A 25,294-nucleotide genomic window follows, 5' to 3' on the forward strand; every position below is an offset into this window, starting at 1 on the left:
GGATGGGTCGACAACGCGAAATTTCTCAATTTCAAATTTCATGGAAACCCGATCAGTGGTTCTCGATTTGTCTTATGCGAACAGACGGAGAACCATACATGACGACATAACAAGAGAGTGTTTGCAAATTTTCATTGCAAATACGCCAAAAATGATTGTTCTTGTTGAAGTGAAAATTTGTTATTATTCCTTGCAGTTTCCAAAACACCGAATAATCCATCAGTTTTTGTATTATTGAGTAATGTGGCCTCTTACTATGAGAAATCAGTGTATATTACAAGTGTTTCAAAATAAAGTACTTGGAAGAGAATCCGAACGTAAGATGAATTATGTAGGTGAGCTGTTTAGCATACTACATAACTAGGAATTTCGTGATGAATACAGGTGATCTAATATTGTTACAGTAATGATATTGGGGGGGGCTACAATGGATTGCATATGTGCCAAGGATGGATAAATTCATTCGGCATTGAAACACAAGTAATAAATAATCCCCATATGTTTTCATGTTAATTTACAATCAAACCACAAATAGCTGGACTGAAGTAACAATAGTTGGCACGAGAATGTACTCACGGGTATTATCACACAAAACCGATATTTATAACAGAAATATCTTGAATTCCTGAATAAAGAATCTAGTCTCTAAAAATATACAAAAAAAGAACCTATCTATGAAACTTCTGTGTTTATATATTGTAAAGACATCAAATATTAAGAAACACGCAGGCCAAGAAAACCTGTTGCTGCTGCTTGAAACAATGGGTAAATTCCGAATCCAAAACAAACATCATTTACGTTAATTATGGTGATAAATTTGTCGCTGCGCTTATGCAAATCTTACACGTTTAAAATTCAAAAACATGAACTGTATATAAATTCTGTATTAATTTCAAGGTATGGTCATATCTCGCCAAGGCTTCACAAATACGACTTAAATCAACTAGCCACATAATAACATTCAAGCATAATAAATTCAAAAAATCCTTCACGCAAATATTGTATATGAAATATTAGCTAAACATTAATACCAAACAATAGAAGTAATAAGTAACTACTTCAATTCTTACCACGCCCTTAAGATTCTATCTTCCCGGTGATATCAGACAAGTAAATCTGTTCTTTTTTACTTCGCCCATTTTTTTCTTGATTTTCTCCTTATTGCTTTCCGTATTACTTTTTTGAGTAGCTCATTAAATTTCCTGCTCAAATATTTCCAAAGGCTGGTAACACGTAATCTACTTATTTCTCATTTCTTTACGAATCCTACTTCTCGTACAAATGCTTAGAAATAAATTAAATAATTCATGGAGTATTAAATGGCCAGAACTCCATAAATAATCAGGTAGAAACATTTCCCACCAAATCCTTGTTTTTCTACCCGTTTATGAACAGTTTAACCGCCTATGTGGTCTAGTGGCCAGAGCTCCTGGCTACAAATTCAGAGGTTCCGGGTTCGATTACCGGCTCTACCATATTTTCTGAGAAGTATTGGCTCTGGAACGGGGTCCACTCAGCCTCGTGAAGATAGCTGAGAAGTTATTTCAAGGAAATAGCGGCTCCGGTCTAGAAAACCGAAATTAACGGCCGTGGGGATTTTTTATTGTAGAAAAAATATTGTAAATAAAAAAAAACCCTGGGCAATTCCCATCTGGTCTTCTGTAGCACATTCTTATAAATATCTTATTCTAGCACAGCGGCAACCCCGCGATTCTTAATATAGATCTTAACTTAAATCTGACAGTATACTGTTAAAAATCAGTAGTATTACTTCTTTTACTTTTCTTGCATATCTATTTTATATAAATATAGGAATGTTCTTTATGAAGTAACAGACGCCTTGCATAAATCTTTTTTCTTCTAGCCTTAAGAGCTCTGTAACTGACTTTGGGTATTCCTTTTTGCTGTTCTCAGACAAAATGTCTATCAGTGTTGCCCTTTGGTCCTCGTACCGTTTACAGTCCCAGAAGATATGTTCCTCTGTTTACATCCCATCACCACATTCGCATTCGGCCGTGGTCACAATGTTAAATCTGTACAGGCTTGCTTTAAGCCTGGGGTGGCCTGCTCTCATTCGGTTTATTGGCACGAAGACACGGCGGTTCATTTTTATCTCTCGGAACCACGGAGACGGCCGTGGGAATCCGTTGCTCTGACCACGCGACACCCTCTATCCGCTAAATTTGGCGCTAACTTCTCCGACAGGCGGCAGTCGCTCGGTCGGTATAGTTCGCTTGCGGAATTAAACCACGGAGTTTGCTTTTTTATGAATATTTTCTTGTTATTCTTTATCTCATATTCTGAATCCAAGATTTTTGTTTAATTCAGATTCGGTTTTATACAGATTTCACTATAATTATAATTTGTATTATCTGTTTAGAATAAGAAACCGGAATATCTCAATCAGCAAAGTGATTGGCTAAGAAATATAAAAGCTGGGGTTCGACCCCTGTCAAAAACCGCGATTTATCTCTTAGCCACGCCTCCACCCAGTCGCCAGTAGAACAGATACCAAACGCCAGCTTTACCTGAAGGTAAAACAGCCAGAGCATGAAGCTAAACATTGAATTTATTATAGTGCTGAGATTTAAGAATGCATGGATATTTGCATCCACTCCCTTATATTTCTTCATGGCGTGGTGCTTAAGCACAGGGAAACTTTTGCCTGATGAAATTCGGAGTCGTGTTGCTGAATTCAAGACAAATCTCGAGGCGACATGGCGCTGTACAACGAAAGGCCTAAAGCGAGCGGGAAGGCGACCTTGTCGCTCTGGCCAGTTCAAGGTCTATAGCCAGCCGCCCACCACCGCCCATACTCTGCTGCCTGGATCAACAAGAGCTAAGATGCTGGAGGGACATTGAAAGTAGCCAGAGTTCCCGCCAAGCGCTCTGCAAAATGCTATCCGACAGATGTTAGTTCCTGGGTTACTGTCATTAGTGGCCATCAGACAGGCTGTAAAGATTCCAGAGCCGGACTGCAAGAAATTATGAAGAGAAAATTCCTTCCGATGCTAGGAAGCAAAATCTCGATTGTCCAGCATGTGGCATTCTGTTGAACCCAAGTCGGGAAATATATTAGAAGCGAAATTCATGCTATGCATATTTCGTAAACTAAGCAGAAGATCAGTAAATTTATTAAGTAGGGCTCCTTTGATACAGTAGTTTAGTATCATAACGTAGTGATTCTGGCAACACCGTACACAGACCTAAATTCCTCCGCCTGGAGTACTGACTGATGTTGACTGATCAGCATTTCGAAACCTATTGTTTATTGTGAATTATGTTTACGTTTGTGTCTATAGATATTCTCTCGTATTTATATTCTCCACAGACATGAATTAATTATAGCAAACAGGTTACAAAGAATATTGTAGGCGAGTCAGTAGACTAGATGAGCGGTCTGGCTTTGCCACAGCAACTGCAGTTCTACGCATGTGTGGATTTCGTAATCATAAATGAAAACATTCGTTACCCAATATCGACAGGTCTCACTGTACTGTTTCTTTGTTTTCATCTTTCTCTCTGGTCACTGTTGCTGAATATAAAAGCATCTGTTAAATTCATACTCCTTATCTGCACGTGTGAGCATATTCATTTATTTAACATTAACTTTAAAAGTTGTGACGGGTGTTCATAAGAGGTTATATTTTTAATACGCTATGCTAAGATTCAAACACGCTGGCGTGTGAGATGGTTTGTCGCGCACAAGGACAGAGCCTCACACTCTAAATTGACTGGTTGAAACATTCCACATGCATTGCATAACATTATTACAGGCCCAAATCCCTCCGCCTGGAATATCAAACAACTGACTGACATTGACTGGCTTAACTCTCACCATGTGACAATCATTGCAACCGCGCAAATAACCACCCACCGTCATTGTCGAATCGAAGAATAGTAGTAAAAAATCTTGCATTGAATTCGCTCGACCTCCCATGTCTGTTCTTCTGACGCAGCTGGAGAACTACTCTGCATGAACCTCACTCACAGTAGTTGTTACAGCTAGGTTCGAAGCTCCAAATGCATACAGACAACCTTACTATAATTGCGTAGGGATGAGAAATTTGTATTGTCAGACTTGGATTTACTTCCGGTCTCGCTATGACTAGTGTATTTAGATGCAAGGAAATTGCGCCGCTCTATGTTCCATAACGGGAGAAAAGATACAAGATTCCTTGTAGACGCCTGTGATTTCCGCCTAGTTACAGCTTCAAGACCTTTAACGTTGGATTGTAAAGAATTATGTTCTGTCATTTTAAGTGAGTACTTGCTCCATTTCGGAGTACGTGCAGTTAAGCTTAAAAGTATCATTAAGGTTAATACCATCAGAACCGCAAACTCAGCATGTCATTAAGACTTGTACGTTACAACGGCGGCTAATGATTTAAGTGACTGCCTATTGGTGCTTCAATGTAGTTACCAGAGTCGCTGAGACTCTGTTGTGTGAGACGCTGTATATTCTGGCAGTTAAGTATTTACGTTTCGCAGGAATCTGCTGGTTCCATTATCAGTGTAGAAGAGTGAGAGCCTTCGACAATGAGCGACGGGATCAGATTCCTCCGGAAGATTGGTATCTATTTACAAATTTACACGACGGCGCAAACAGGAATACAGAAATCTTCCATGAAAAATATTGACCGAAAAGTCTTGAAAGATCTAGTCGTAAATTGGAGGGTAATATTAAAACGAACATCAACAACAGACCAGCCGGGATAGCTCAGTCGATATAACGACAGGCTACGATCTCCGCGGCCTTACCAACAGATATAAGGGATTTCTCTCTTCTCCAAAGCGTCCAGACCACTTTGGGACGCACCCCGCCTCCCGTAGAATTAATTCTGGACGCTGCTTCCCCGGGAAGCATGGCATGAAGTTGACCATTCGTCTCCATCTATATTGCCGAGATTAAGAAGAGTGGAGTTATACCTCTAGTCCCCCATACGTCTTCGTGGCGTAGAGCTTAATTAATTAAAGGTAAGATAGGTAAAACTATCTCTGTAACAGGCCGTGAAGGCCCATAGGGTTGTGAGGCATCGAGGCCCCCACATTTTCTCTAGACAATCGGGTCACAGATGGCGGTAACGTTGTCAGCCTTACGCCCCGGCCGCCCTTTACCCCAAGGAAAATTCGTGCTATTCATTTCTCTTAGAGAGCCAAAGTGCGGTTGGAAGGATTAGTTCAACTGAGAAGTTCAATGACCTCATCAGGATTTGCACCTGAGACCTTCCAGCTTGCAGCGTAGTGCCTCAACCAACTATGCTACAGCGTGCCCCCTAATTAATTAAAGACAGGGACACATTTTTACTTTTTATATATTAAAATCAGTACGTTAAAAGGAAGACTGATTTTCATTTTCTCAAGATACGGTCCAACGGAGAACTTGAGGTCTGAAACTCTCGGTCGTGACTATGTGTTCTGGGATGTGAGTCCGTGTAGTCTGGTAGACATTGACTGTCATTTCTGAGGAACATGTTGCCTTCACCTTCAGCGTAGTCTCATAATTTCCAACCAAAAGAGGAGGCTGCAATATCTACCTGAAGATGGAGGCAGAAAATTACAAGTATCCCTGAAGGCAGTAATCTTTTTGTAACACGACAATGGTTTTCTTCAACACCAAGGATTACTCCGCATAGCCTGTTCAGCGTGCTTACAATACCAGCATTCATATCTCCATCTGCGTACTTGACATCATTCATCTTTCAGTTGAAAATAATAACTTTTGAAACAGAAAGGAGTTCTGTCCTTGGAAATGACTTGATCATCTGCCTATTGAAGTAACACAGGGACTCTCTAGGGTCTCGGTGTTCATTCAGATGAGAAATCGGTGTTTCGGTTGGTTGGGTTGGACCTGCGGTCCCTCAGCGGGGAACAAAAACGAGTTATACCTGACTGGAAACCAGCTGGGTGCTGTGACTAAGGTCGCGGATACGAGGGTTGATCGTGACCCTCTCTTCTAGCTACATGCAACTAAGCCGTCTTCGTCTTGAACAAGGAGGAAGCAATGAGATTATCGTATCGAAAACGTCATCAGAATTGTCTTAACTAATCACTGATTACTCTGCATAACGAGCTTTATAACTTGTACTCTTCTCCAAGAATAATTAGAATTATCAAGTCAAGGATGAAATTGACGGGGCGTGTAGCACGAATGGGACGAAGAGGAATGTATATAGAATATTGGTGTGAAAGCCAGAAGGAAAGAGACAACTTGGAAGACTAAGACGTAGGTGGGTGGACAATATTGAAATGGATCTTAGATAGGATGGGATGGGATAAATCGGATACATCTGGCTCAGGATAGAGACAAGTGGAAGGCTCTTGTGAACACGGTAATGAACCTTCTAGTTCCATAAAATGCTAGGAATTTCTTGAGTAGCTGCAGAATTGGCGGCTTCTCAAGAAGGGCTCACCTCCATAAGTGAGTGAATCACTGATTGGATCATTTTACGTAAAAGTCCTTCAGCTTTTATGGATTACGCCCTCTGGACCGTTCCAGTTCAAATTAAACTTTGAAACTGTGAAACTTGTACACAGTTGGTACGACTCCTTGGACGCTGATTAGCTGGCTGGAAGGCCTACACAGGGCGACTCGAAGACAGGAATACTGTGCTCAGTCCTTCCAGAACAGATGTCCAACTTCTCAAGGAACTACTACTATTCTATAGAACCTGAAATATAAATAGTGTAAAAATAAATTAAAGGTATCCCTGTAACAGGCCGTGAAGGCCCATAGGGTTGTGAGACGTCGAGGCTCCCACATTTTCTAGACAGTCGGCTTACAGATGGCGGTGAAATTGTTAGTTTTACGCGCCGGCCGTCCTTTACCCCCAGGAATATTCCTGGTACTCATTTATGTCAGCGGCTGAGTCGAACCCAGGGCCATAGTGCGGCTGGAAGGATTAGGTAAATTGAAAAATCCAGTGACCTCATCGGAATCAAACCCGCAACCTTCCGGCTTGTAGCATAGCGCCTCAACCAACTACGCTACCGTGCCTCCACCCGAAAATACAAAAACGCAGACATATATTTATATAACAAACTTCTAAATTGTGTCACAATTTAATTAAATTCGACTCTGAAGATGAAGGCGGAAAATTCCTTCGAAATGTTGGTATCCGCCTACAAAACTATCCCGAGTCAAAATAAACTTTGAAGATGTAGGGGAGCAATTTCCTCGGGAAGCCTGTATCAACCTTCAAGACTACAAGTCGACTTCGAGCCTGAAGACAGAAGCAGCAAGCTCTTCTGAAATATTGATATCCAATTATATGACTAGGAGTCGACCTGAAGATGAGTCAACAAGTTTTCCTAAATGTTGATATTTACCTAAAAGAGTACACGATACCACGTCCTATTCGAATATATCAATCTTCTGTCCTAAAGATGGAAGCAGAAAAATCCTCAGAAACATTGGCATATAACTACCAGGCTACATGGCGTCATCAGAAGACAGTAGTCTTCATTTTAGTAGCGTTTATTTGGATATATATATATATATATATATATATATATATATATGCGCTTCTTACCTCACACGTCACAATATGAGTAAACTTTATCTCTATAATTTCACTCTTGCCTTATGTGAAATATTCCAAAACCAGTTCTATTAATTGCGTCATATCTAACCGATCCAGTCGGAAAGGAAGTTACGTAAAAATTGGCCACCACTCAAATATTTGTCTTAATCCTAAAAGGACAAGTTAATATTTCATTACGAATCAAGGTTTCCTTCTTTTTTAATTAGCAGTCACTTACCCAGATCCAACGATTCATGCATGCTACATGGTCATTAAACAAGTACAAGGACCATATATACAACAGCGCATTTAATTTGCCCTGTGGGTCCTCCTCCAGCCCGGATGCTAACGTCACTGAAAATCTTGTTTAAGCACTATACTATGCTTCGTCTAAAGTATCTTAGAGTTTGCGTCATCAGTAGATAATGACGTAACTCACTGCAGCAAACGATGGAAACCAGCATCGTCATATCGAATATCTCGTTGAGCACACGGGGCTGATTTCAGTGTATTTCGAATTCCCTCTTGTATAAATTAGTTGTTCGGTGTATCACCTAAATAAGAGTAAAAAGTTTGTGTGTTCAAGCATCACACCACGAAGACGTATGAAGGAGTGGAGATATAACTCCACCGTTCTTAAATTCAACACTAGATGGAGGTGAATTGTCAGCTTCATGTCTCTTTCGCTTTACCCCCCGGGAAAAATAATCAAGAATCCACTGGATTGGGCACAAAATTTGGTAGAGACAGGCGTTTCAGAGGAGAGAAAATACTTTATTCTGCCGGAAATCGATCCCCGATACTTCAGCCATCCAGCTCGTAGACCGTCGTTGTATAGACATGGCTACCACGCCTAAATTGTCCGTGTGATACAAGTGCTGTAGCCTGTACAATACAGGCAGAGCTACAAGCTCTTCACATCAGATGTTTCTGTTTCTCTTCTCACCGTCACGGTATAGCATATACAGTAGCTTAAACTTCAATGAATAACGCTCACATTAAGAAACCAAAATTTACTTACTCAAGCTGGGCCGCCGGGACTCGATTCCCGGCAGGGAAAATTTTTTATCTTCTGCACAGAGTCCAGACCCAACCTCCTATCCAATGGGTGCCGGGGAAACTTCCCCGATAGTAGAGCGACGGGTCGTGAAGCTGACCACTCACCTTCATCTAGTGCCGCGGTTAAAATGATGGAGCTGCACCTCCACTCCCCCATATGCCTTCATTCCTTATTGTTTAATTACATTAAGTAAATGGATAACTATCTATACATACACTTTCCCATACGCCTTCATGGCGTAGTGCTTAATTAATTAAACACAAGGGACAACTGTGCCTTTTGCCCTTTTTTTTTCCTTGGCACTACAGCCTCAGTGGCCTAGGCCTACTTCCATGAAGCCTTTTACCTTTTACAAGGATATATTTAACTTCATCTTTAGCGAAGGGGAAATTTTTTCCCTAGCGTCCCAGATTTGTTCTGCCGACCATTTGTCACGAACACACGTGTTGAATTAGAAGCTAAACCTACAGAAATTCAACACATGTAATAACGAGTAATCTTATGAGTTTACGCCGTACATGAAATGACTCAGACTTGTTCTCTGGAAATGTCCAACAAGTTTTTCGACCTCCAGTGCGATATAAAAATATGTACTTGTTTTCATACTTACTAGAATAGCCTGGAGTTAAATATTTCGTCTCCATTTTTATGCCAAGGGTATCAACTGGATATTTTATAAGGTGCCAACTAGTTTGACTGGAAAGAAAAATTGAACCTAACGGCAATGTGTTGTTTGTAGTTCACCGGTCAGCATGTTTCCTGGGATCACAAACACGAGTACAACCAAATAATTGAATGTGGACGTGTCTTTCGCTGCCTCAGTAGAAAACCGTTCTCAAGTATTCACCCCATCTTGTTACTGTCGTCATGGTTTGAAGAATATAGTCGTGCTCTCCTGCGAAGGCACTTAATGTTGTTAGTCGGCGACTGAGATACACAGAGTGGTCCAAAACTCAGTTAATTTTTTAGTAAAATGTACACTAAACAAAAACAAAACAAACTCCGTGGCCTGTAGTCCGGAAGCTAACTATACCGACCTAGCGACCGCCGCTTGCCGCCGAAGTTAGTGCCAACTTTAGCGGATAGACGGCGTCGCATGGTCAGCGCAACGGATCCCCGCGGCCGTTAATCTGTTTTCTAGACCGGAGCCGCTATTTCCTTTAAATAGCTCCTCAACTATCCTCACGAGGCTGAGTGGACCCCGTTCCAGACCCACTACTTCTCAGAAAATCTGGTAGCGCCGGAAATCGAACCCAGGACCTATGGATCTTTAGCCAGGAACTCTGACCACTAGACCACAGAGGCGTTCCCTGTGCTTAACCAATTACACAGTAGACCACGAAGGCGTATTGGAGATTGGATATATAGGTCAATATATTCTTGACCTCGGGACTAGGTGGTGAATGGTTAGCTTCACGACATGGCTGCTTCACTCCCGTGTGAAGAGTCCCCGGTACCCACTGGATAGGAGGCTGGGTGGGCCCCAGAACCGGTCTGGACGACGTGGAGAGGAGAACAATTTTGTCTCTACCTGGACTCAAACTCCGACTCCTCGGCCGTCCAGCCCGTGGACAGTCACTGTTTCTTTATTACTTACTGGATTTATAAAAGTTATTCAAAATGAGATCATCATTGCTCAAGTCACAACGCTGTGGTACCATTCTGTATTGGCGGGTTTAAATCTGAAGATTCCCCATAATATATATATATATTGCAATTAAATTATAAACTGACACTGAAATGTTGTTTACATTTTTAAAGGTACAAAAATCAAAAGAAACACTAACGACAATTATCTAGAGAACGAGGATCTTTGTGAATATTAAGTGGCTTGGTGTACTGCCACGTAAAACTTAAAAAATTTCACGATATATTTCTAAAAATATCTAATATATTACATTGTACCCTATTGTGCACAAAAATTTATTAGCAATTTCATATAATTTACATGTAAAAGCAAAATTTCTCCCCTTCAATTTAACCTACCAAAATTGTTTTATATTTTGTATTCGGCAATTACTAAATTTTGTGATTTAATTGTCTGTAAAGGTATATAATTTATTTGCCTTTCTGTGTTTCCTCTTAGTCTAGATAAGCCATCAGAATGCATAAAGACTGTTGATACTTCGGAAAAGAGAGCCAATAAACATGGGTGTACGATCAATTGTTCCACGGAAATTTCAGAAGGCGTTCTCTAGATGAAGTCTACATTTACATGGCTCGAGATGTGTATGCAGACGTAACCAGACTGACAACAAAGCAATTACTCTATAATTATACATTCGGTAAACTTGAATCCTAATTTATTACTTCTTAATTACAATAATACTGGTCCCTCAACCGTACGCGGTACCGTAGTTGGTTGAGGCACTATGCTACAAGCCAGAACGTCGCGGGTTCGATTCCCGATGAGGTAATTGGATTTTTCAATTGACCTAGTCGTTCCAGCCGCACCTTGGTCCTGGGGTCGACTCAGCCTCTAACAGAAATGAGTGCCAGAGATCTTCCTGGGAGGTAAAAGGCGGCCGGGGCGTAAGGCTGACAAACTAACTGCCATCTGTCTAGAAAATGAGAGAGCCTCAATGTCTCACAACCCTATGGGTATCCTTGGCATGTTACAGGGATAACATTACCCTTGGTTTTACCCTTAGTCGCTGGCTTCCCACCGCGGCGGCCCGGGTTCGAGCCCAGGTCAGGTCATGTGGGATTTTTGGTGGACAAAGTGGCATTGGGGCAGGTTTACCCCCAGTACTTTTGTTTCCCCTGCCAATTCTGATCCCACCAATTCCTCCACAATCACCATCACCTATCATCTGGGGCTGGTACAATAGGCCAGAAGTGGCCGCAGTACCAAGTGGACTAAGTCTCACCCCACTAAGAATAACACAAATAATAAGAATACGAGTAGTATTGGCTTTACAGAACCGGAGATTCATCGCCATATTCACAAAAGCAGCTATTATTATAGTAATTAGTTACTGCCTGGAATACCGAAGTTGGTTTCCTGACTAGAGCGGGTGTTGTCCTTTTTTGGCACCATGTCCAAACCCAATCTGGGAGCTACCCGGCCTCCTGTGTATGCTGCGATCTCGGTTGATATAGCGACGGGCTACGGGTTCATGGCCAGAAAATCAGGTTTCGAGTCCCAGCAAAGAGAATTCTCTTTACTCCACAGCATCCAGACTGTCTGGGATCCACCGAGCCTCCAACGGAACGGGTACCGGGAGCTTCTTCCCTGGGCGCAAAGCCTCCGGGTAGTGAACCTGATTATTCATCTCCATCCAGTGCCAGATCAAGAACTGTGGAGCTATATCTCCACTCCTCCATACGACTTCATGGTGTGGTGACTTTACCTTATCCTTCCACAGTCTCCTCGCCTCATTCTAGTGCCAATGTTAAGTTACAGGGACTTACCTGTGGCCTCCTTGCGGGGACTTCACGAGCTTCACGGCGAAGAGGAACTGGATAGCGCACACCAGAAGGCAACACAGGTTCAGGGAAAGTGTGAGAGCACAAAGTGCCAGCGTGACTTCGTACACGACGACATACTCTTCGGCAGAGATGATCGTCAGCTGTTCCGTTCTGCGCATGTCCCTCATCCCTGTAGGTGACATCGGCGAAATCTTGAGCAGGAAGATAAGCGACAGAAGTGCAAGCAAGAGTGACACCAGGCACAGTAGACCTAGCGACGTCAGCATCTCTTTGATCCCGGCTTCCTTCGACCGGGTCATGAACCGGGATACATTGGCTGGAATCAGCGTGCTTCCACCACTTATACTTGTGGTACGGCCTCTGGAGATATGTAAACCTCCATTTGCTATTTTTGGCGGAGTTACAACCTGACTAACAGGTCCATTCATTGTTATATTGTTCACAGTTGTGTTACCCCCTCCTCCACCCCCGGGACTCACCCCACTAGAGTTCCCCAAGGAATGTTTCGACGTACTAAGAGTAGAGACATTCAAAGCGTGGGAGTGGTTTAACCTCTGAGAAAGGTTCAAGCTGAGATTCAGCTGGGGTTGGTGCTGAGATAGAATAGTTGGACCACCACGAAGCCGACCAGCGTGTGTGACAGGGGGCGGCAGATCTGTCATCATGACGACGCCGTCCGGCTGTGTTCTGGACCCTGGATGGTGAGCCCCACCGTTCATCATTGCTGTAGAGGATGACGTCACTCCTGTCGGCATATGTTTTAACATGGCTGTCACGATACGCCGGCGTCTCTATATGACGACGTCCGATAAATACGCAGCCATTTAGTGACGACGTCATCCACACTTTCACTGCTGACACAACACACAGCCACTCAAATCAAGCAAATACGACGAGACACAATTAGAAGAAAATTATTTTTCACGCCATTGTTTTGTCACTATGATTATTTTACTACTGGACCAGGGCTTAAAGTGTTACTGCACATTCCTATCAGAGCCATTCTAACTTGTTTAAACAGCATCTCTTTATTTTATTAAAAACAGATATTATAATCGTGACTAATTAAATCAAACTTCTAGCTCAAACTTATATCACTTCGGCTTTACACTTTGATGCTCAGGCCAGCAACGTGACGTAGAAAATGTGAACTCCATTCCAAGAGGTAAAAAAATGTGATATCTGATTGGACTGGTATATACAAGTAAGCTGTCTTAAGTCTACAGTGGATGGGACAGGTCTTCCGTGTTGTTTTCATACGTCTTCTCCTAATTTAAGTGGAGGCGGAAGCCCCTGATGGTCTCTCTTGTAGATTAGGCAGTGGTTACGCGTGCAGAGTTTCGGTCTGCTGCTTCGACACCTGGCTGCAGTAGAACCTGAGCAACAAAAAATGAGAACTATAGTCAGTTTAACACATAATCTGACAACACTAGGTGGAGATAAATGGTTGGTTTCACGCCCTGGCCGCATTATCCACCGTACTTTTTGAATATGAGTTGGAGTGGACCTCATAGCCGAACAATTGTCTCTATACTTAACTAAAAACCAAGTCATGAAAACGTATGGGGATTGGAGGTATAACTCCACGCATTCTTAACCTTGTTACTAGTTGGAGATGAGTGGTCATCCTCACTATCTTGCCGCTCTACACTTGGTACACACTGAGTTGGAAGCTGGGTGGGCCCCAAAACCGGTCTGGGCACTGTGTATAAGAGAAGAATCTCTTGCCCCTCCCGAGAATCGAACCCTTATTTTAGTCAGTATACCTCCCGAGCTTGTGGTAGAGAAAATAAAATGCCTACCTGCCAGAAATTGAACTCCAGACGTCAGACCACAGCCGAGCAATATAGGCCTATATCCCTGCGTATAATTATACATGACGTCAGTCGGCATAGCGACCAGACTGCGTGTTGGACGACCGAGCAACCGGTGTTCGATTGTCGGCAGAAGCAAGAGATCTTTATTCTATAGTTGCAGGTGATGTGTGGACTGGGTTGATCTGACTTAGGGTAAAGTCCGATAGCAGCGTCTGGGTAAGACGGCATTAAACCTCGGTTTACATAAGAATCGGGTAATGTCTCGAATAACTGAGCAACAGTTAGGTTCTCAAGCAAGGCTCCAATCCATGATGTTAGTAACTTAGGCAGTTGGCCGCGCCATAGCTCAAGCGGTTAGTCGCTGGCTTCTCACCGCGGCGGCCCGGGGTCCATCCCGGGTCTGGTCAAGTGGGATTTGTGGTGGACAAAGTGGGGCTGGGGCAGGTTTCTCTGAGTACTTCGGTTTCCCCTGCCAATGTTCATTCCACCAATTGCTCCACAATCACCCTCACCTATCACCTGGGGCTGGTACAATGGGCAAGAAGTGGCCGCAGTGCAAGGGACTTAGTTCCACCCCACTAGCAATAAAAAAACTTAGGCAGTTGGTTACTTAGTTAGGGAAGCAGATAGGTAGTAATATAAATTAGGTAAAAGCAAAAAAGTAAAGGTATCCCTGTAACAGGCCGCGTGGAGGCCCATAGAGTTGTGAAATGTTGAGGTTCCCACATTTTCTAGACAATCGGCTCACAGATGGCGGTGAGGTTATCAGCCTTACGCGCCGGCCGCCCTTTACCGCCTGTCCCGCATTTATATGCACAATAAATAAACGTTAAAATCAGTGAATTATGTAAAGTTACATTTGTAACCGCCGTGTAACCACAGTGGAACACACATTTTTCACTCATACAAGTTTCTGCAGACAAATGCTAGAGCAAGACATTATGCCACTGCAAGCGTTTCATTCGGAGAAGTTCATGGAGGTAGGCCTAGGCCCACTGGGGCTGTAGTGGCAAGGGAAAAGAAAAAGCGTTTCATTATTCTATGATTTCTCCTAACACGAACTCTGTTCTATTATACACTAAAGCATTCATAAGTCTTAGGGAGGACATATGCATGTAATGTTTTGAGACAGGCTTCTTGAAAACAATAGAATTTGCAACGTCACCATAAACCTTCATTCCTGCTGTACACTGTAGCTTTCATGAAACATCTCGACTTATATTTATTCAACTTTAGGGGAAAATGTACCACTAAAATTTTAGTCTTTCCTAGAGGTGCCAAATTCATATTGGAGGAACGCTGTAGGGTAGTTGGTTGAGGCACTATGTTACAAGCCGGAAGGTTGCGCAATCGAATCCCGATGAGGTCATTGGATTGTTTTCAATTGACCTAATCCTTCCGGCCGCACTATGGCCCTGGGGTTGACTCAGCCTCTAACAGAAATGAGTACCAGGTATTAATTAAATAATTTTCCTGTGGAGTAAAGTGCGGCTGACAACCTTACCGCCATCTATGAGCCGATTATCTAGAAAATGTGGGAACCTCGACGTCTCAGAAAAACCTATGGGTCGCCATAGCCTGTTACAGGGATATCTTTACTTAACCCTACCATCTTTGAGCCGATTGTCTAGAAAATGTGGGAACCTCGATGTCTCACAACCCTATGGGCCGCCATAGCCTGTTACAGGGATAGCTTTACCATATAAATTCGTTGACGTTGAAGAATATGACAGGCTGGGTAAAGTAGAGATTAAAATTTGTAGAAAATTGTAGATGGAAATCCAGGAAGCACGATACAATTTAGGAGACTTGGGCGTTAATGTGAGAATAATATTAAAACTGATTTTAAATAAATAGTATGAAGATGTGCATCGGATTCATCTGGTAGAGGAAAGAGTGCCGAGGTAAACCCCTGTGAGCAAGGTAATGAACCTTCGGATTACACAAACAGAACTTTCTTCGCTATCCAAGCGACTAATGGCTTCTCAAGGACTCCACTCCATGGAGTTAGTTTATTCATGACGATGTACAAATCTGTTCTTTACAGAACTAATCAACAATAGAGACTCTAGAATGCAGTCACACAGAGGTAACCAGCAGTAGATTGCATGCAGTAATGACTACAGCTTCGAAGCATTTCCTTAAAACATGAAAATTCCTAAATAAAAATTAACCTGGTTGGCATCCTGCGTTTTTGTAGCTTAACAGGTACTGAGACGGAGATGGGGTAGCTCAGTCGGAATAGCGACTGGCTACGGGCTGGACGACTGTCGGAATTCGAGTCCCGGTAAAGTCAAGAATTTTCTCTTCTCCAAATCGTCCAGACCGGCTCTGGGCCCCACCCAACCTCCTATACAATAGGTACTGTGGGCTCTTTCCCCGGGGGCAAAGCGGCCGGGGCGCGAAGCTGACCGCTCACCTCCAGCTAGTGCCGACGTCAAGAAAATGTGGATCTATACACCCACTCTTCCATGCGCCTTCATGGAGTAACGCTTAATTCGTTGAACACAGGGACAACTTTACCTTATCTCGCAGGTACCGAGAACTTTGGTACGTTACAAATGAGAGTTTTACGAGCGTTCCGAAGAATCCCTTCAAGGTCGAGTCCGTAGGTAAAGTTTCTCAGAGTTCAGGGTTGTTACGGTGGGGAACTGCTAGTCGAAGCACTAACCCAATCCCCCAACCTGGTGGATCGCCATTTTTTGCTGTCCACGACTGCTTCTTAAACATATTAAATACACCCACCATATTTGGAAGTCATTTACAGCACGAATGGTTCTGCCAAAACTGAATTTACCGAACAAGTTGGCCTTGTCATAGCTCAAGCGGTTAATCGCCGGCTTCCCTCCGCGGCGGCCTGGGTGCGAGCCCAGGTCAGGTCATGTGGGATCTGTGGTGGACAAATAGGCATTGTAGCAGGTTTTCTCCGAGTATATCGGTTTCCGCTGCCAATTCTCATTCCACAGATTGCTCCACATTCATTATACTCTATCATCATGGGCTGGTACAACAGGCCAATTAGTGGCAAATGTAACAAGTGGACTCAGTCTCACCCCACCCCAAGAAACTAAAAACTACCCAACAGGTTTTAGCGTGGACATATCAAATACTAAAGCACAGATAAATCCATCATGAAGTTGCAGTAAAAAAACATGGAGACAGACGAAGGACGTCCACTGCTCCAAATTATGCGTTTATTTTGTGAACTGGTGTGGCGAATGCATAACAACCAGGATGTGTAGAGTTTGTTGAGCTCAGACAATGGGACGGGCCGCACATTCCAGTGCTCCGTGGTTCCAGCCCACACATGCCGCCAACATTGAATCATCTCTGCGCCCGTGCCCAGAGCGCGCACCATCTCCAAGGCTACAAGACGCGGCCCAGCAGGTTCCTGCCTGCCAAACTTCATTAAGTTTTCCATTTGGCTGAACACCCGCACAATTTGTGTCATGCTTGTTATTGCTTTAATTAATGTCACTTTTTTCTCAACTGCTTACTTTAGATTAAGTAGCTGAAAGCCGAAAAGGAGTGCTCCTACACCTTGAGGGATGTGAGGAAGGCTAATAACCTTTCACCTACGAAATGTCACAAGCAGTCACAAATTTGGATTGGTACTTTGGTACAACTTAAGCAGAGGACAAACAAACAAAACAAAACACGTGGCCTGTAGTCCGCAAGGGAACTATACCAACCGAGCGACCGCCGCTTGTCGGCGAAGTTAGTGCCAACTTTAGCGGATGGGGGTGTCATATTGTGAGCGCAACGGACACACCCACCATTATCCGTGATCAAATTAAGGGTGATAGGATTGGTGAGATATAAAACACGCGCGTGTGTGTGTGTGTGTGTGTGGACTGAGTATGAGCGCAAAAATATGGTAATATGGTCGGAAAACCTCAAGAAAGATACACCATTTTGTAGAATTAGGGGTAGATGTGATGTTAACATTAAAATATTTTGGATCTGAGGTTCTGACAGCGGTGATTATGAAGAATAGGAACTTTTAGGTTTTAACGCCGTGCGTTTCGGTGACAGTCCACCGGACATTATGTAACACTGACTGCCGCCTGCTTCTTGCTGGTTCCTTGTTTCATGTACTATTCTATCCTGACGATGGAGCAAATACGGTACTCCGAAAAGTCTATGGACTTCTACACAGCACCACTACCCACAAGATCGGACTCTTAACTTGTAAGTTGCCCGCGTTCCTAATTAAGCACGGAGCCATGAAGACGTATAGCGGAGTGGAGATATAGACCCACAATTTTTTGCCTCTGCACTAAATAGATTTGAGTGGTGAGCTTCACGCCCGTACAGCTCTTAACATTAAAACAGATCTAAAAGAAATAGGAGTTCCATCCCGGGTCTGGTCAAGTGGGATTTGTGGTGGATAAAGTGGCGCTGGGGCAGGTTTTCTCCGAGTACTTCGGTTTCCCCTGCCAATCTTCATTCCACCAACTGCTCCATAATCACCCTCACCTATCATTTGGGGCTGGAACAATAGGCCAGAAGTGGCCGCAGCACAAGGGACTTAGTCCCACCCCACTAGCAATAAAAAGAAACTCGGGGTTAGGTCCAATGTTGGTCTCTTCAGAGGACGGTCCTGAATATTCTGTTCCATCAAATGCGGACGATTTCGTGGAAAGCTTAATAATTATTATCTTCTAAATGACGATTGTGCTGCATGCAATTAGGTAGTTAGTTAGTTTGTTTGTTACGGAAATGTGTTGCGAGATTATGAGCTGGACTGAACTGTCTGAAAGACTGATCCAAGACACTGTAGTGCCAGTTGAAATCCTGCCTCTTTTGTTGTCGAAATCTACTCCTATAGTAACTAAAATTGTTTTGTTTGGTTTCCATGGAAACAACATAATAGCAAAAGGACAAACGTTATGACGAGCAATACCCTAATTATGTGAGCCGGGACAGCTTTGTAGGTATAGCGGTGAGCTACTGGCTGAGGTTCAAATCCCTGCAGGGTAAAGAGAGTTTTCTCTGCTCGACGTCGTCCAGATCGGCTCTGGGGCCCACCCAGCCTCGTATCTAATGTGAACATAGTGTTCCGGTGGTAAAGCGGACGTCACGTGAAGCTTACAACTCACCTCCATCCAGTGCCATGGTCAAGAACAGTCCCCGACACGTATACACGGCGTGGTGCTTAATTAATTAAATATAGGGACAATTTTACCTTTTTTTTACCTGCCCCAACTACACATATAGCCGATCACAGTGGCCGCGCCGTCGGGTCATAGGTTCGAATCCCACTCGAGACATTCTGTGTGCGTTTATTCTGTGTGTAGGTAGAGGCTTTGCGACGGGCTGATTCCCCGTCAAAGGAGTCCTACCGACTGCGTATAGGATTACGAAACTGAAAAAGCAGCCAGGGCCAAAAAAAAAGGGTGTAGACCCATTGATGAATGAATGAATGAATGAATGAATGAATGAACTATACATATAACCAATTAACCAATTACTACGAGTATCCTCTGAAGCAGGAAATAGGTGGGACACATGGAATTAGGGACAAGATTGTGATCCATATTATGGGGTATATGGCGGCTCAGGATAGCGACTAGTGGATGCCTCCTGTGAAGTCTCAATTAACTTTATTGACATATAAAAGAAAGGCAAATCCTTAACTAGCTGATCGAATGTGAACTTCTCAACAGAGACTTTTCGCTTAGTGGGTGGTGGAGTCCAGTTAGGTCCACTCGGCACGCCAGCCACTGATTGGCCTAATGTACTTGCCCGGGGTGATTATGATGATGGAGAATCTGGTGGAATGAAGATCCTGAGGGAAACCGAAGTACTCGAGGAAAACCTACCCCAACGCCACTTTGTCCACCACAAATTACACTTGACCAGACCCGGGATCGAACCCGGAACGCCGCGGTAGGAAGCCAGCGACTAACCGCTTGAGCTATGGCGCGGTTACATGTATGCCCCTGAAAGATATTGCGAAATTGAAGTTTGCTTACGAATGACTTCTAGAGAACGCGTCCATTTACAGGAACGAGGACTGGGTGTTGCGTCAAGCGTGAAAATGGGAGCTCGTCTGTCTCTTGTCCATACAAGCAGCTCGGCGCAGTTTGAATGCCGACGAAGGCACTGTCGGGCCGCTTGGATCGCGTGTTGCAAGACCGATCCTCGTGGACACATCACCCGGCCACTGTCTCCTCAACCCGAAGGCACTCTCCGTTACTCCAGCCTCTCCAATTGCTTTACTACTCTCTCTCTCTCTAGACGAAGAAAAGCAGCATGGGAAGATGTGCTTCAGTACTCATTGCTCATAAAAAAAGATAAATTTATCCCTGTAACAGGCCAAGGAGGCTCACAGGGTTGCGAGACGTCGAGGCTCCCACATTTTCTAGATAACCAGCTCATAGATGGCAGTGAGATTGTCAGCCTTACGCGTGGGTTTTCCTTTAGCCCCCAGGAAGATTCCTGGTACTCATTTCTGTTAGAGGCTGAGTCGACCCCAGGGTCATAGTGAGGCTAGAAGGATTAGGCATATTGAAAAAATCCAATGGTATCATCGGGAATCGAATCTGCGACCTTCCGGCTTGTAGCATAATGCCTCAACCAACTACGCTACCGCGTGCCCCTATTCATTGCACATGTTTTTCCAAATTCTTTCTATGCCATTTTTTTTGTGGGATTAGGTATTCCCACGGCACTGATTATGAGAAAAATGCTGTCTTCTGGCAAACGACGCCGTGTAGTTTAGTAGATGGTTACTTGCAATTGCTGAATCCATCTTCGATGCAAAAACTCTACATTGACGATGGATACAGTATTTCCCTTTGCAAGACTACAAATCTATGTCACTTCGAATGTTGTTAATATATAAAATAAATAATATATAATTCCATCGCATTAATATTTATATGAAATTTACCCTCTGAATGCTGAAATTCATCTAAACAACATTTCAAAATTCAGTTCCTGCCTCACAGTAGACACTGCGATCCCATTACAAGGGACAGATGGTTATGGCTGTTCCCGTAAATAATCACTGCTTGCTCTAAGATCATATAAAACCTATAAATACGTACATTCTGTGAGCAAAATGCAGGTGGTTGTAATAATAACCAGTGTGTTTGATACCGTTAATTATACTTCCTGACTAGCTAACTCCATGTATCCGAATCCTTCTTGAGAAGCTACAGGTTTCTCAGCTACTCAAGAATTTCATAATATTTTACGGAACCCTAATGTTCATTACCGTGTTCACAAGAGCCATCCACTGGTCCCTATCCTGAGCCAGATGAATTAACAATAATCCCTGTTATAATAATTGTTTTTATACCCTGTTCATTAAGAAGGCTGGCGAAATAATTATTAGTCCTTGAAGCAAAGTCGAAGTTATGAAATCGTTGTCCATGAATTTAAATCTATTTCACATCACCGGTAAATAACTATCCCTGCGTTCCATATTCTCTTGAGCGATACGACATACACTTTCACTTCCTCGCGTGCCTGAAGCTACAGCACACACTTGGTGCATACCACGGCACCGCGCTACATGCAGTAAACGTCCACCAATCACTAATCGAATTGGCAATATTCCACGAAGTATTTGATTGTACAAATCGATATATCGTTTCAAAATTCAGGGCTTCAAAATGGCATCAATTTAACATGTTTATTTGTTTATGATTTATTAATCGACCCTTTAAATAGCTCAGAATTTATAGTGTTAAATAATAGGATGATTAATAAATAAAGAAATTGGAAAGAATGTGTACAGATGTGATAGTAAGCCTACTTCAAGCTACTATCCTAGTATTCGCCCTGAGGGACTAAAGAAACCCAAGAAAAGAACTGTCAGAATATTTGGTATCGTGCCCGAGATTTGAATCAAGCCCCTCTTGAATACAAGTCAGAGGCTTCACCGACTGAGCCATTCGTCTTGGCAATATATGCCGTATTTTAGTTGGAAATATTCAGAAAAAGAGCACATCGGGACCTAGGGTATAGCTGGAGAATACTGCTATAAAGATTCTTAGAGAATTGAGGCATGAGTTTTCACAGTTTTTACAGTCTGCAGACGTGAAGCTTGGTCTGTCGCCCTAAGGACATGACATGGAATTATAAATGTCTGAGAAGGGATTGCTGAGAGAGCAGTACCTGGACTCTCCAGATATTATGTAACGAGGAGCTTCAGACTTTGTACTCCTTGCCGTATGTTACGTCTAACAAGTCTACATTAGGGTCATCGAACTGAGGAGGATCCGATATAGAGGCTATACTGTACATTCTAAGTTACTGACAGCGTTGTTGAACAAAGTACAAAACGAAACAAAGAAAATGTGGCAAGTGGGACATGTAGCAAGCACATGGAAGAGAAATACGTACAAAATTTCAGCCAGGAAACCTCAAGGAAGTAGTCCACTTGGAAGACCTAGAATGTAATGATATGGGCTTGAGTAAAGTGGCTCAGAATAGAGTTCAGTTGCGGGCTCTTGTAGACAAACCTGCCGGTAAAATAAATGACCAGGAACTTCTGACAAACTGAGTGACTATTAACTTCACACGCAAGACTTTCCCCCACTAGGCTTTATATTTGTGACTGAGTGGGCCTCAGGATTCGTCTGGACCAGCCCTGTCCAACGCGGCGCCCGTGGTATATTTTTCTGGCGCCCTCCGTAACCACATATAATTGAGCCGATTTTTAATATTAATTCAAATTGTAAGACAAGAGACATTTTTGAACNAGCCCGAGTACATAAGAATGTTGGACAGCACTGGTCTGGACGCTATGGAAGAAGATAAATTCTTGCACCTCTCTGGGATGGAACATTGATTCCTCAGTCGCCTAGCCCATAGCTTAGCCACTATACCGACCGAGCTATCCCTGCTCCAAATATTAATAATGATAATAATAAAACAGAATTTTATTAATGAAAAGTTAAGTCTCACAAATGTAGAGAAATTCCCCACACTTTGCAGAAACAGAAGGCTCACTATCGTGGTGTTCCCCCACTGTAGAATTACAGGTCGTTAAGTGTCAACCTAAAGAGTTGATCATCCCATGTTTCTTCGTGACACAAAGACCAAGGGACACTGACCTGAGTGATCTTCCCAAAATGTACATTCAGGTGTGTCTGCCACTTTGTGTAGATGTACCAGCCGTAAACAGGATGACTGTGGGTGCCTGTTTGAAGAACTGCTCTGCGAAAACATGGCCATGCAGTCTAACAGAATTGTGACGGAAAAGCTCCGGTAAATATATTTAAGCGTACATGGGAGGATAATATTAAAACTGAGTTAGGGAAATATTGTGAAGATATGGACTGTCACAACTAGTCGAGTAACAAGGCGTCCAACTTATCAAGGAAGATTGTACCATGAAGTTCCATGTATCAATGATTTAGTTTCTCAGTATGTTCAATAATTACTGGCTTATATAGAAGAATCACTTTAATGAGAACATCAAATCTCATATCGTTAATTAATTACTTAGCTACTTGCTAAATTACTCATGAGATTCTCAAGAGCTCAACTCGATGAAGTTAGTTACTTGGTTAATTACAAGCTTCTCAGGAACTCCTGCCCATGTATTTCGTTAGTCACTCACACCTTAGTTACTAACTTAGGAACTTTTCAGGAGATATTTCCATGGAGTTCGCTCGTTATCCTAGACATATCATTTAGTTCTCAAGAAAGATCGTGTGCTGTGCAATACACATTTGTTTCAAAAGAAATATTCTTCGTTACGGAATCACAACTACTTATTTATCTTGTGAATGATTCTGCTCTGCTCTGCTCTGCTGAGGGAGTTAAGGATCGCCCACACAGAGCGTGCTGAGAAAGTAACAGTACGGAGCACCCTTAATCAATGCAAGTATCCTATAGACGACACCTTAGGTTCCTTTAGAGCAGCGCTTATCAGATTGAGACTACTGGACATCATGCATTCATGAATAAGGAAGAGGCCACCGATACAAGAACGAAAAGCTGAAGCGTTGTATAACATGCTAATGAAATCCGTGAGTCCGTTCTTTTGTTGCTTAGTTTCTTCTCCTTCCATTTCTCAAGACTTAACCTCAATATTTACACTCGGCCTTGCTTACGAAGGCAGCCATATGAATGGAACCACATATGAAAGTGCAAGAAACATCCGAATGGCCTTGTATCTTTGTTTTTATGGAAGTTTCACTCGTGTTTCTCTTAAATTCATTAAAGCCGTTATAGAGCCGATCACAATGGCCGCACGGTCTAAGGCATGAACTGTTTTCGCTCGCTGAAACACTGGGATCATGGGTTCGAATCTCATTCGAGGCATGGATGTCATTGTGCGATCATTCTGTGTTTGTGTTGTTCTCTGTGTATGTTGCGGCCTTGTGACGGGCTGATCCCCCGCCCAAGGGTCGTACCGACTGTGTAAAAAGTTTGAGAAACTAAAAAGCACCAATGTACAATAAAGGGCTGTAGAGCCATAGATACTTATATAAAGCCGTGAACTAAGTGTAATATAGTAACACCCACAGTGAGAGATTTGCGGTGCACGCAGCGGTGCCTATGGAGATTATTGTCTTGTATTATTTTTCTTATTGCTCGTCCCTTGTACTGCGGCCATTTCTGGCCTATTGTCCCAGCCCCAGATGATAGGTGAGGGTGATTGTGGAGCAATTGGTGGAATGAAGATTGGCAGGGGAAACCGAAGTACTCGGAGAAAACCTGCCCCAGCACCACTTTGTCCACCACAAATCCTACTTGACCAGACCCCGGGATCGAACCCAGGCCGCCGCGGTGGGAAGCCAACGACTAACCGCTCGAGCTATGGCGCGGCCTTTATTGTCTTGTAAGTTGTGACGTCATGTAGTCGGGTAATTATTTCCTCTTCTGCCCCGAAGACAGATGTGATGGATTCCTCCAAAGCAATGGTAAATATCAACCAGACTACATAGCGCCATAACTTATTCTTTCAACCTGAAAATGAAGGAAGTAAGTTCATCTGAACTCTGCACTCATGCGCACCATAGTGACCGCAGCGCTGCAGCGGCAATATTTGCAAACAGAACTTATTCTGTGGATACGCCACACCAAACTATAGAAGACAGTACTTTTCATAGTCACCGTTTTAAGAGCCTCGAATCTCACATAATGTTTGTGTTTACGTTAATAGTAATCGATCTATAGAACCTCTAAGATGCCACACAGAAAATATACACTCTAAAATAAAATTCGAAGTTTCCTTAGAGATTTTTGTTAAAATTCTTATGAGTTTTCCTCAGTTCCAAATTCATGCTACATGTACCGCTTCTTGATTTTATTACCCTAATAATATCCCTCGGTCACGGTAGCCGAGCGGTCTAAGGCATGTCCTGTCTTCGCTCCGTTGGAAACCGGGATCGTGGGTTCTAATCCCACTTAGGGCATAGATGTTTAGTTTGTGTGTGTGCGTTTTTCTCTGTTTGTGTGCAGGTAGAGGCCTTGCGACGAGCTGATCACCCGCC

At 43.1% G+C, this 25,294-nt stretch overlaps 1 protein-coding gene across 1 annotated transcript in view; it reads right to left on the reverse strand.

The window, feature by feature from the left end:
• The window catches only part of LOC111867465, a 68,912-nt gene that overhangs the window by 11,067 nt on the left and 32,551 nt on the right, over positions 1-25,294 (reverse strand). The window contains exon 2 of the mRNA XM_023857358.2: positions 11,998-13,391. Within this exon, the coding sequence (XP_023713126.1) occupies positions 11,998-12,782 (785 nt within the window). The 5' untranslated portion in view covers positions 12,783-13,391. The remainder of the gene's footprint in view (positions 1-11,997; positions 13,392-25,294) is intronic.

This window comes from Cryptotermes secundus, unplaced genomic scaffold (assembly GCF_002891405.2).
Source record: "Cryptotermes secundus unplaced genomic scaffold, Csec_1.0 scaffold812, whole genome shotgun sequence".
In the NCBI taxonomy this organism is placed as follows: domain Eukaryota; kingdom Metazoa; phylum Arthropoda; class Insecta; order Blattodea; family Kalotermitidae; genus Cryptotermes; species Cryptotermes secundus.